The sequence below is a fragment of the Lepidochelys kempii genome, chromosome 8 (assembly GCF_965140265.1).
Source record: "Lepidochelys kempii isolate rLepKem1 chromosome 8, rLepKem1.hap2, whole genome shotgun sequence".
Classification (NCBI taxonomy): Eukaryota; Metazoa; Chordata; order Testudines; family Cheloniidae; genus Lepidochelys; species Lepidochelys kempii.
The window spans coordinates 92,664,159-92,677,423 of NC_133263.1; the positions used below are offsets into that span (position 1 = coordinate 92,664,159).

The following is a 13,265-nucleotide window of genomic DNA, read 5'->3' on the forward strand; positions in this document are numbered from 1 at the left end:
GATTATCACTACAAAAGGTTCCCCCGCCACACCACCCTGCTCTCCTGCTAGTAATAGCTCACCTTAAGTGATCACTCTTTTTACAGTGTGTATGGTAACACCCATTGTTTCATTTTCTCTGTGTATATAAATCTCCCCACTGTATTTTCCACTGCATGCATCCGATGAAGTGAGCTGTAGCTCACGAAAGCTTATGCTCAGATAAATTGGTTAGTCTCTGAGGTGCCACAAGTCCTCCTTTTCTTTTTGCGAATACAAACTAACATGACTGCTACTCTGAAACCTTCATTTTTTAATCATTCTGAGCAGTGCTCTCCCCTCCCTCTCTCCTCAGAAGATTGCATTGAGAAAGATTGGGGGGCTCTTGACAATTTCATAATCAACATGTAAAGTCTGGAGCTTGGGGTGGTCCTGGGGCTAACAGGAGCAGCAGCCGACACAATCTGGTCCAGTTTCCTCTTCATCTGGCACAGAAGATGCACTCACAGATCTTTCCACAAGGAAAAGCGGTTTTTTGGAAGGATTCCCTCACATTTTGTGTCCTTTTTAAAAAAAGGCAATAAACTGAGCACTTAAGTGGCTATATATACTTTACTGAGGCAGAAGCAGCATTTTGAGTCTCCATCATTAATATGAACAGCTGCCTTGCAGGAGGGACATAGAGTCTAAATGCACAGGATTTAAATTGCCCTGTTTTGAGGACTGGGGGGGTCCAATACCCATGCACTCCTGAAGCTGGAGATCTTGTCTTTTTATTTTTAATTTGCCAACACACAAAGAAACAAGGAATACCATACTAAGGAATGCTAAACTCAAAACTAGAGAACACTTGCAGAAAGACGTGGATGCTGAAACGGTTCCGTCTCACTGCCACCGGGAGGCAAGAAGGAAATGATAGGCAGTTGTGGCCACTCTGCCCTTTATATCCTTGGCTACAAAACACCAGAGGGCATGTGGGGTGTAGATGCAGTCCCCAATGGACAATATAATCCAATCTCACGTGCATGAGGTGCATGTGCACTGCTAAAAGTGGAATACAAATGGACAATCACTTGAAGAAAAGTTAGTAATGTAGCTTGAATGGAAACAAGAGCAGAAAGGTAGGAGGAATTAAGTTATGCAGGACTCTGATGGCAAGAGCGAGGAGCTCGAGGTTGATTTAAACAAATCTATAGCTTGTAAACTACAAACATTTTAAGCACAGTAATTATGACAGCACTCAAAGGTGCGGATCAGGACACTGTACAAACTAAGGCATAGACATGGCTCCTATTACAAAGAGTTTACTAAATGCAGTACTTAAAATAAAGAGACCACTGAATTCATTTTAAAAATCTTTATGTGAATATAAGAATATTTTCCAGAGAAAGAATAAAACCAGAGTTTAAAAATTAGTGCAATTTTTTCCCCAGTTCTATGTGATAACACAGTTTTTACATTTGTTTTAAAAACAGAAGATTTAGACATTGATACAGAAACCTCAAACCTGGTCGGACAAGTGGAAAGAAAAGTAAAAGATTTGGGAAAGTTACTTGATCATTCACCATTAACTAAGTAGCATTTGGGCTTTTTTAAAAAAAATTCCTAATCTATGACTGCTTAAAATATTAGTATTGCTTTTACTAGTTGTCACAAAGTAAATGCTTATAAAACAGAATACTTTTGCATATTTCTTGTTAAGAAAAAATACTGGGTGAAATTTTCATTAATTTCACTGAATGTATCTTAATCTCTTAAAATACAGGTGTGTTAAAGCTGCCTGATACACCTAGGAATGACAGAAATATACTAATCCAAAATTAGGATTATTAATGGAAACCACCAGAAAAACCATATTTCAACCAAAGGGGCAGAGTTAATCCCACACAAATATCTTATTACAAATTAAATTAAATTAAATGGTCTCACACCAGGTAGACTCTCTATCCCCAAAATCATCCATGAAACAATGCTCTAGTAATTTACAATGTAGGGTGCAAAGGACATTTTTTCTTTCATCACTGGATCTATATTACCAGCTTTATTAGAAAGTTACTTCTTTCCAACTTTATTAGCTGTACTGGAGAAATACAACAGGAGTCAATTATCTAACTTAATAATCTGTGTGCATTTACAGCTGTGACATCTGGACACAACATAAATTAGATTTATCACAAGATGGCAAATAGCCCTAGTCTCTGGATCACCCCAATTGTCCACACTAAGTAAATCTGTGACACAATACCAATTGTACATAGCTCAGTAATTTGTAGCTAAATAATTCACCACTTTTCTAAAGAGTGTGCCATCAATAAAGATGCTCAAAACATGCTCAATATAAAGGTTAATCCTACTACATCTTTTATTATACCACCTTAAAACAAGAGGAAATGAATAGTACATTAATGGCTCGTGATCCAATACTGAGGTCTGTTGATCAATTCCTCACTTGCAGGTGGAGGTCCAAATTTAACCAGACCTGTGAAAATAGTTCTTCTATAACTTCTGACTAGCCCTGAATAGATGCTAAAGAAGTGACATACTGCTTTACCAGTTCCAATAATTGTAAGTAAAATTTCAGCTGACAGCTAAATACATAGTGATGGCCATCCCATAAATCCCTCATACAGATAATCCTTCCCTGAAAATCCAAGTTGTCCTTGAGTAACCACTAAAATGTTTACTGCTACTTAGCTGACATAGCCTCAGCGAAGTAAAAGGGATCATATTCCTTGTTCAGGTTCTTTGGAACTGGTGTCTGCAGTTTTGAGAAGGGTTGGCGAAAGGGCTCTATTCCTACTAGCACCTGATTTCTGATATTGACACTGCACCGCTAATGTGATGCACATGACGGAATCCATTAGGACTATATTCTAAATGAGTGCTTTCAAAAGGAAGCTCAAGACTTACCGTGTTTGTGAAATCGCACTGAGAGGGAAAAACACCTATTCAATGCTATTCGTGATTGTTCTGTTCCACATTTGGCAAAGAACAGACTGAAATACTAAACTTTTTAAACATAAGAGTCATGCTAAGACATCTGCAAAAGTTGCCTCCCCACCCACCCACCCACTTTTAATATTAGTAGGCAATCAAAGCTTAGAAACATACGAAAACACAATCCAGCAATATCAATGCATCAGTAAGAGACATCAACAGAAGCACAGAATTCTGCAAGACAGAACTTGAAAGACAAAATAATAATTCATTTAGAATATTTATTACAAATAAGTGTAGTATACGGTTAGATTTCAGCTCTCTCTATTGATAAACATTTTAGGAGGAAATCAAATTGAATGCCGATATTTATAATACTGTAAAGAGAGCAAAACACTTTTTAAAGAAACAAACTCAACAAGTGGACAGACTTTTCCTGTGGAATCATGCAGGAGGTCAAGTTCCAGAACTATCAGGACCTTCGGGCAGCAAGAGATCAAAAGATAAGCCTTTTTTAGAGGGCTTGTGAAGTATCTAATGAAATGCAAAGCTACTCAAAATTCATATTTCATTACAAACTCAAAAAGACCTATTTTTGAATTTTGCAAGCAAAACTGAGTCCAGCTTTCAAATAAATATGGCTTTAATATTGAAAAGATACACACATTCTTTTAATCCAAGCACGTGATTGTGTTTACTATACTGGGCTACAGATAGGTATGGTAGCCTCACATCTTTACCTTAGTTTGCTAGATTAGGTTTCTTTTAAATCTGTTGAGATTTTATTCACTGTGTTATTTTACTATTGATGTGACAAAACTGGTCTAGTCAGTTTATAAAGATCATGGAAAATTCAAGTCTTTTTTAAACGTGCTTTTTGATGTGAAAATAGCCATTTTTGTAAACAAATGTCAACTGAAGTGTTGTATAGATAGGTGTGAAACAAATTTTTATTAAAGCTACTGTTAAAATGATCTAATAAACGGGTTTAAGGAAAGAGCGTCTAGACATCTGGATAGAATACTTAAATTATCCAAAAGTACAAAGTTTTGTTTAGAAGTCATAAAATACATATAGTACATAATCTGCAACATCCCAAATTACGATTAATAAATTTCACACCAATCCATCTAGCTATGTTCATCTTCCGAGGTCTGGAATACCGGATGTCTTATACCTTTATCTTTTCCATGCCAAACAATCGTTACTAACCATGCACAATGATATCTCCACTAGCCTGTCTGCTTGATGTGATTAGTTCACAGTAATTAAAGAAAATATATAAAAACCTGAGGAATGAGAATGATTTCTATGCGCAAAGCTGTCTAAGTGAACTGAACAAATATTAGGGATTTCCCCTCTCCCAAAGACTGTAATAAAAATTATATAATACAACTACATTTTAAAAGGGTTTTTTTAAAAACATTATTGACTACTACATTAAATTCAAAGCAACAGACTTTTTGGCTTTAGTGAATTCAGCACCTTAAAGACAGGTTTTCCTTAAGAAGTATACACACAAATTTAAACAAACAAATTAAGTAGTTACCATTTTAAATAGACTGAAACTTTCTGCCTCTTGATTGAGATAGTGATATATCTTCTGTCTTAAAAGTTAAGTCCTGAAGTCACTAAACAGTTTTGGAATGCCAAAATTCTCTTGATTCACAAATGCATCATTTTAAAACTATTGACTCTTCTAGCCAAAGGACTGATTTTTCTTTATGTTATAAAGAACCCAGTAAATATACCTAGTGTTATCAATTTTCTGATGTTTTCCATAAAATTGTTCTGTTAAAAAAAACAGTCAATTCCAGACTAAAAATATTAAATATAATATATATTGTCAATTTTTTGTATTTATGTACAATATATTACGAAAACAAATATAAATCTTTAAAGCTGTGCTTGTAAACACATACTTCAGTTATTCAAATCTACTTCCATCTAAGTGCTGCTTTTTAGAAAAGGTCGCTGGTGCAACAGTCTTTAGTAGACTACGTGTGCTGATGATTTTTAGAAACCATTCACCAAATTAATTTACCATTGTGTATTCAATCAGTGTTGATGTTAAAATAGCTGAAGCCTAGCATCACAACCTCTTCCTCGGCCAGGTAGTTACAATGGAAGCCACAAAATATTTTAAGGACACTTTAGTGTAAACATTTCCTTTGTGGTTTAATCCGATGTTGCATTAGGTACTTTAATAGAGAGATTCCGCCTGGCATTGGTGACATATCGTTGCTGTGCCAGGAAAGAGCGTCCAGGAGGGCACGACTCAGGGTCTTTGCAGGCACTGCTAGCCACCAGTCTGGATTCCATGCCGAGCTTCTGGAAAGCCAGGCTCTGGGAAGAAATAAAATAAGTGAATGAGATATTTTTTTCACATCATCAAAAGCAGCAGAAGTTTTGAATTGCATGTCCCAGTCCCTTTTCCCACTCCCTCCCCCATTCCCGGCTTTCAGTCAAATTTCTTTCCCCTCACCACTCCCAGTCTTCTTGTCCCAATCTACTCCTTTCCTTTCCCTAGCCACATGGAAGAACTGTGAGGGTCTTGAGCATGCTCAATGAGGACAGAATCTTTAGAGTTCAGAGATTTTAGCTGCTGAAGTCTTCTCTATGAGTACGTGGGAATTGAAACATTTCAAAGGCTTATAACTTAACCAAATTTGAGTGCATTTTCACGGAAACAGCAAAAGGCATATTCCCTAACGCAAAGGCCAGCCCTGTGCCAAAGTTCAAGATCCTACTCCAAAGTATGGGCGTACTAGAGCTTCTGAGAGGAAAAAGTCAGATTTTTGGGGGGGGGGGGTAAACATTGCAAAACAGAATAATAGAAATGTAGGGCTGGAAAGGACCTTGAGAAGTTAATTATCAAGTTGAGCCCCCTGCGCTGAGGCAGGACCGAGTATACCTAGACCATCCCTCACTGGTGTTTGTTCAACCTGTTCTTAAAAACCTCCAATGATGGGGATTCCACAACTTCCTTTTGAAGCCTACTCCAGTGTGTAACTACCCTTACAGTTAGATAGTTTTTTTCCTAATATCTAACCTAAATCTCCCTTGCTGCAGAGTAAGCCATTTAGGTTGGATATTAGGAAAAACTTTTTCACTAGGAGGGTGGTGAAACACTGGAATGCGTTACCTAGGGAGGTGGTAGAATCTCCTTCCTTAGAAGTTTTTAAGGTCAGGCTTGATTAATTGGGGACTGGTCCTGCTTTGAGCAGGGGGTTGGACTAGATGACCTCCTGAGGTCCCTTCCAACCCTGATATTCTATTCTACAAGCCCACTACTTCTTGTCCTGCCTTCAGTGGACATGGAAAACAATTGATCGCCATCCTCTTTACAACAGCCCTAAACATATCTGAAGACTTATCAGGTCCTCCTTCAGTCACCTTTTCTCAAGACTAACATGCCCAGCTTTTTTAACCTTTCTTCACAGATCAGGTTTTCTAAACTTTTTATCATCTTTTGTTGCTCTCCTGTGGACTCTCTCCAATTTGTCCACATCTTGCCTGAAGTGTGGTGCCCAGAACTGGACACAGTAGTACTGCTGTGGCCTTACCAGTGCCAAATAGAAAGGGACAATTATCTCCAATGTCTTACATATGACACTCTGGTTAATACACTTCAGAATGTTATTAGCACTTCAGATTGATATTTCGCAACTGCATTGCACTGTTGACTCCTATTCAATTTGCGATCCACTGTAACACTCATATTTTTCAGTAGTTCTACTGCCTAGCAAGTTATTCTGCATTTTGTAGTTGTGCACTTGATTTTTCCTCCTGAAGTGTAGTTCTTTGCACTTGTCTTTACTGAATTTAATCTTGTAAATTTCAGACCAATTCTTGAATTTGTCAAGGTGGTTTTGAATTCTAATCCTGTCCTCTTAAGTGCTTGCAATCCCTCACAGCTTGGTGTCATCTGCAGATTTTATAAGCATACTCTCCACTCAATTATCCAAGTCCTTAATGAAAATACTGACTAGTACCAGAGCCAGGACTGATCCCTATGGAACCCCACTAGATACACCCTCTCAGTTTGACAGCAAACCATTGATAACCACTTTGAGTACGGTCTCTCAACCAGTTGTGCAACCTTATAGTAATTCATCTACACCATATTCCCTAGTTTGCTTATGAGAACATCAAATGGGACTGTGACAAAAGCCTTGCTAAAAAATCAAAATATAGCACATCCTCTGCTTCTCCCCCCAACAACAAAGCCAGTAACCTTGCCAAAGAAGGAAATTCGGTAGGCGAGGCATGATTTGTTCTTGACAAAGTCATACTGGCTATTCCTTATAATCCTATTTTCCTTTAAGTGCTTACAAAATGATTGCATAATAATTTGTTCAAGATCTTTCCAGATATCAACTTACGGTGACTGGTCTATAATTTCCCGGGTCGCCTTTGTTCCCCTTTTTAAAAATAGCTACTATGTTTGCCCTTCTCCAGTCCACTCCAAATCTCACTTGTTCTACATGAATTTGCAAAGAGAATTGCTAACGCTTCAGAGATTGATTCAGCTAGTTCCTTAAGTACTCTAGGATTAATTTAATCAGGTCCAGCCAACTTGAATACTGATCTAAATATTCTTTAACCGGTTTCCCTATTTTGGCTTGCATTCCCTTTCCCCTTGTTAATATTGTTTGTGTTGAGTATTTGGATACCATTAACCCTTTTAGTGAAGACTGAAGCAAAATATTTTTCCCTAACTTTGTTCTTACAAATATCTGAATTGTTTTGGTTGAAAAAAAACTTTCCAAAAAAAATTCCGCGTGAGGCAGTCACTCAGCACACAGAATTTGAGTCCCAATGGATAAAGTTTGGCAGATAAAAAAAGCTCGTTAAGAAACTGAAAATACGAGTTTCTAATGGGAAGTGTCAGGCAACCTTAATACTAGGTGGTGCTAACAGCCCCGCCTATCATATAGGTTATTGTTTTAGGAAGAGGCTAAGCCTGTTTTAGCCTTCATCCTTGATGTCTGTACAAAGATAACTGTACAGAATTGGGTTTTTCCTCCCATAGGTAATCAAATTTGTAACACACCTAAAAAGGTAACCAGGTCTCAAAATCACCACAGTAGTAGTCAATGAAACAGGATGTAAGTATGGAACAGATCAAGACAGCAAGAAAATGATAGTTTCAAATTGTTTATAAGCTCATCCTGGGTACTTCTGACTTTTAAGTTACCATACTGACATACAAGTGGATTGTTTTGACCCACCTTGTTATACCATGCAGATACAATTAGCTTTTCTTCATAATCACGCAACTTGGCAATCTTACATTCACTCTAGAGAGAAAGATTAAACAGATTTAGAAATAGACAAGGGAATCTTAACTACCCAAAAGTTCTGAAAAGTGTAGCTAATTATATAAAACTTTATCACAGTCCACTCTCCTTAGAGGACTTGACTGAGATAAACACAAACAGTAGTGCAATATACAAATACCGCAACTAAAACAGCGTAAACAATTATATATATTTTCAAAAGTGACTATCAAAGTGATGAAATTGTTTATTATAATAGACTATTGCAAGAAAAGGAAACACCCTTACCAAGGCAGACCGATAAAATTTTTAAATGATGCATCACTGAAAACAGGAAACCTTTTTGTGGAAATATAATCAAGAGCATGTTCAGTGCAAATATTTCAGAAAGTCATAATTCCACTGCATTAGCAGCCATAAATGAGCAATTATCCCCACTGATTTAATAATCTAGGGTCCGAGTCTACTGTCAGTACACAGAAAAGTCAATGGGAATATTGAGTGCACAACAAATGCAGGATTAGAAACTTAAAGATTTAAAAACTGTGTTTAGAAATTTTATATTTACCCAGGTAGCTATCACTAGGAACAGCATTTTTAGTATTACCCATGTAATATTTTAGTGTCTCTAATATTATTTTAATAACTATAGCAAAATACATAACTGACATGTATAGCAAAATACATACATGACATGTAACAGACTAAATTATACTTAAGAAGTCATACGTTTTGTTCGACAGTGCATGGTATTATACAGATTACCATTTACCATAGTGCACTGGTAGCACTATGATTAAACTACAGTTTAGTTTAAATCCCTCTGAGACGTTTTAAATGCATACACATTACTTTTCATAAGGAATACAAACGTAACCTTAAAAATAAACACCTTTTATAATACGTATATACGTGAACAGTCTTGACAGATTCACCTCAGGATAGAATGTCAGCAAATCAAGGTCAAATCTCTGTGCTTGATAGGTTGAGCAGTTTGAGTAACAGAAAAGCAACTGAATCAAAGAGACTCTTTGCAGTGTCTCACACACAAGTGAGATCTCCACTTAGGACACACAAAGCATTTTAAAAAGAAAAAACAAGAAGAGAAGTTTTACCTCCAGTGCTTCAATTTTTTTGTCTCTCTCTATTAGCTGCTTTCTCAGCAACATAATTTCTGCTGATGCTGGATTTAGCTTGGGGTCTAAGGTTTTTATCACCTGTATGAAGAAAATGAATATATTATGCTTGATGTTTCATCTTCAGCAACCTCACATCTCAGCTGGAAATAAAACATGCAACAGTGAAATCCAAATGAAGGACACAAATATGACAGAAGATGCCAGTTAGTATGGAAGTGTCAATAACAGCTCTTCATATTTGGAGTTATATTCTACACTATGCTGCATGCAAGTTACAGTAACCAAGGAATTTGGCCTAAAAATGTAAGATAAACCACTTTTAATACAGGATATTTGAGAAGCCTGTCAGCATCACTGATTCATAGATGTGGGGCGATGGGGAGGGGAGAGATGATAGACTTTATTTGTATTGAAATATACCACTCACATTTCTTGCTTTCTCCAGGTACATTTTATATCTTTCTTCCATTGCTTTCATGTCTTCATCCTTTTTACGCAAAGCTGCCTCCAGCTCATCAATCTTTTGAGCTATTTAGAAAAAAAAAATTTTAAAAAACACCAAAATGACAGAGACTAGGTATTTTTAAAGCTTCATCAATATTCTGCTTGTATGACTCCTGGGGGAATTCTGCACCACTGTGCAATGCAGAATTTTGCGGAAATTAATGTTTTTTGCGCAGAATTTTCTTTCTCCCACAGAAATCGGCTGCAGTGCTGCTGGTTGCCACTAGGGGCTGCTGGACCTGGCAGAGCCCAGCTCACACACTGAAGACACTGCTGGAGGGAGGGGGAGAGAGCTAGAGGGATCCCCCACAGCTGCAGTTCCCCACAGGAAGGAGAGGGTGGCGCGCAGGAAACTCTGTGCAAGCCTGGGAAAGAGCATCAGGCTCTTTCTCCCTCTGGATCCCGGGGCTCTAAGGGGTAGGGCGATGGGTGTCTGGGCTCTGGGGGGGAGGTGGTGCGGGTATCTGGGCCGGGTGGGGGCCTGCAACTGGGCTCTGAGAGGAGAAGAGAGAGTGTGGGTGTTTGGGCTGCGCTTTGGGAGTTAGGGGGTTTGGGTGTATTGACTTGGGGGGGTGCACAGCTTGGCTCTGGGGGAAAAGGGTGTGTGAGTGGTGGGCTCTGGAGGAGATGGGGACAGAGAAGCAAGAACTGTATTGTCACAGAGGTTTCTTTAACTCTTCACTCCTGGGGGAAATTTTGTGTGTGTCTGTATTGTTACAGACATATTTGCTGACAGGCACTTTGAAATAAATTACCAAAATAATTGAAACTGGCATGATTATGTAGTGTTATTTTACAAATAAAATCTGCAGAATTTTAAAATAGTCTGCAGAGAATTTTTATTTTTTTGGCGCAGAATTCCCCCAGGAGCATTGCGTTTAGGATGTAATGCATTAGGCCCCTGAAGAGTTCGAGGCCAAATTAAATTTCAGTATAATTTAGAGAGAGAGAGACAAATGATAGAGCAGGTGAGAAGTTATTTACAAGAAATTATTTATATTTCATTAGTACTAAAGGTCCCAACCAAGACTGAAGTCCCATTGTAATGGACAAATACACACACACACTTCTTTTTCTGTTTCAAGTTTACCTTAATTTTCCAAGTTAAACTGGTATAAAAATGGTACTTCGTGCATGGAGGCACTTATGACTACAGAGATACTTTCAGGAGCAAATATTATGTAACCTCATGAAGATACTTACAGTTCTGATTTGCATCTGGCTGGAGCTCTGCAAAAAGTGCCTCTTTTTTCTGTAACTCATCATGGACTTCATTCAGTTTTTCCCTATGGATTCAGAGATTTGATCCAGAGGTTAGGCTAATGCTAGCATTTCACACTCTAGTAACTGAAAACTTGTGTGAACATTCTTCAGTGTGATGATAAATATATTGAAAAATGATACGGGTAAAAGATTTGTTGTTGTTGTTGAAACACCAACCTATTCTCTCAACTGAAATTTTTAAAAAAAAAGTATTAAAAAAAGTGAAAAAAAGCACCACCTCTAAGCTGAGAGACTTGGAAAAAGGCATATTTAACTCCAAACTTAAACAAGAGCACACTATCCTCCCCTGGACAGGGACTACATAGGCTGAAAGGAATTCTTTCAGGAAGCTGAGGGGGCTGTGGCAGTGACCCAAAAAAAAAAAAAAAAAAAAAAGTAATGGTTATAAACGAAAAACTGCCCTAGAAAAGTTTCAGAGTAGCAGCCGTGTTAGTCTGTATTCGCAAAAAGAAAAGGAGTACTTGTGGCACCTTAGAGACTAACAAAAACAAAGACTAACTAAAAAAGACTCATGAAAGCTTATGCTCAAATAAACATGTTAGTCTCTAAGGAGCCACAAGTCCTCCTTTTCTTTTTGTCCTAGAAAAACGGAGACTACACTGTACAGCACCTGTTGTACTTTGAAACGCATTGTGCACATATACATTCCACTGTAGGCGCTTGGCCCAATGCACTCAAGTTAGAGACTTTTTGCTAGCAGTAACAGCAGGCAGCGCATGCAACCCTGTCATCCTCATGCCCGAAGCAGAGGATATAAAAGGGGCGTACGGCCCTGGTGTGATGGGGTGTGCTCCCCACACCAGCGCAGCACGAGCTGAATTAGGCTAGGTGGGCCCAATCAGGTAATTGGACTGTAAGCAGGGGAGCTTTAGGCTGGAGGCAGCTATTAAGGATAGGCTCACCTGTGCAGGAATGGGGGAAGAGGCTATATAAAGCCAGGTAGCTGCCCGCAAACGGGGGCAGCTGCTGCTGGGAAAGGCAGCAGGGAAGTAATCTGCAGTTGCTCACTGGAATGGAGGAAATTGGTGACTGGCAAACCCAGAGACGGAGGAAGCTAGATATGTAGGAGGAAGCCCAGGGACAGGGACCAAGGCTGCCTGTTATAGAGTCCCTGGGCTGGAACCCAGTATAGAGGGCAGGCCTGGGTTCCCCTACCAGCCACCACTGGGAAGTGGCAAGGGCCTTGGAGATGCTAGCCAGACAGTAGGTCTGGAAAGACTGAGTTCACCAGAAGGGGAGGACCTTAGTGGTCTGGCTGGAGGGCCAACCCACAAAGAGGAGGCTGCAGATCTCCTTCATTCACAGTGCTGAGCTCTCACTTGTCTTATGTGATCTCAGACCATGCCTTGCAAAAGAGAGATGGAGGCACTTTCCAAAAGGAGGTTTTGGCTCTAGGAGTGGAGATGTGGTTGGTGTGCTGTCCTTGATCAAAATATCAAAATGACTGTTTCAATGTGGAAGTCTGGTAAGAAGAGCCTGCTGGTGACGAAGCTGACGTCCAACATCTAGGTGGTTTAGATCTCCTCTCTGAAGGATCCTGAAGTCTGAGCAGGTAGAATGAAGATCGATAGTGTGTCGGAGGTTTGATCTGTTTTCTTTTTGTTGCTGGAATATAAACTCCTAGAGAAGAGAGAGTCGCTTGGGAGTCTGTAAGGTCTACATGGCATTACCAGTCATTCGAGAAAACAATTTCAAATAATCAAATGGAAGGTCTTTGATTGTGTTATACAGCTCTCCAGGGCCTGTAACCAAGACTGCCTCATTGAACTGGCTGCAGCCATTGAGTACAAAGTGGTGTCTGATGCATCAATGGTCGCTTGGAGATAGGCGCTTCTGAGATTACTGCCAGAAACTGGACCTCGTATTCTTCAGGCAATTTGCAAATTTTGCAAATACTAACCAAATAACACATATATATGAACAACAATGTTTGAGAATTTGGCACACTTATTTGAAGGTTTGTGGTGGTATAAGTCGCTTACATTCTTTGTCCTTTGGGGTAGGTCTTCTTTGATTACTGCCGTGAGTCTGGCACAGAATGGGTGGTGGTGGGGGGAATCAAATTCCTGCTGGGGAACTTGACAACCCCTGTCCATGTGTTTGGCAGTGGGTGGAACAGTAGCTGGGGTTTGCCAAAGGG

General features: G+C 39.0%; 1 protein-coding gene across 5 annotated transcripts in view; it reads right to left on the reverse strand.

Annotated features, from left to right (window-relative positions):
- Positions 1–3,183: 3,183 nt before the first annotated feature.
- Positions 3,184–13,265, reverse strand: part of HOOK1 (hook microtubule tethering protein 1) — a 57,675-nt gene continuing 47,593 nt past the window's right edge. For 4 of the 5 annotated variants that reach the window (XM_073357523.1, XM_073357522.1, XM_073357524.1 and 1 more), the window contains 5 exons: positions 11,045–11,127; positions 9,765–9,865; positions 9,314–9,415; positions 8,151–8,219; positions 3,184–5,262 (listed from right to left, as the gene is read on the reverse strand). In XM_073357523.1, the coding sequence (XP_073213624.1) occupies positions 5,095–5,262; positions 8,151–8,219; positions 9,314–9,415; positions 9,765–9,865; positions 11,045–11,127 (523 nt within the window). In that variant the 3' untranslated portion in view covers positions 3,184–5,094. The other variant, XM_073357526.1, reaches the window with a different exon arrangement.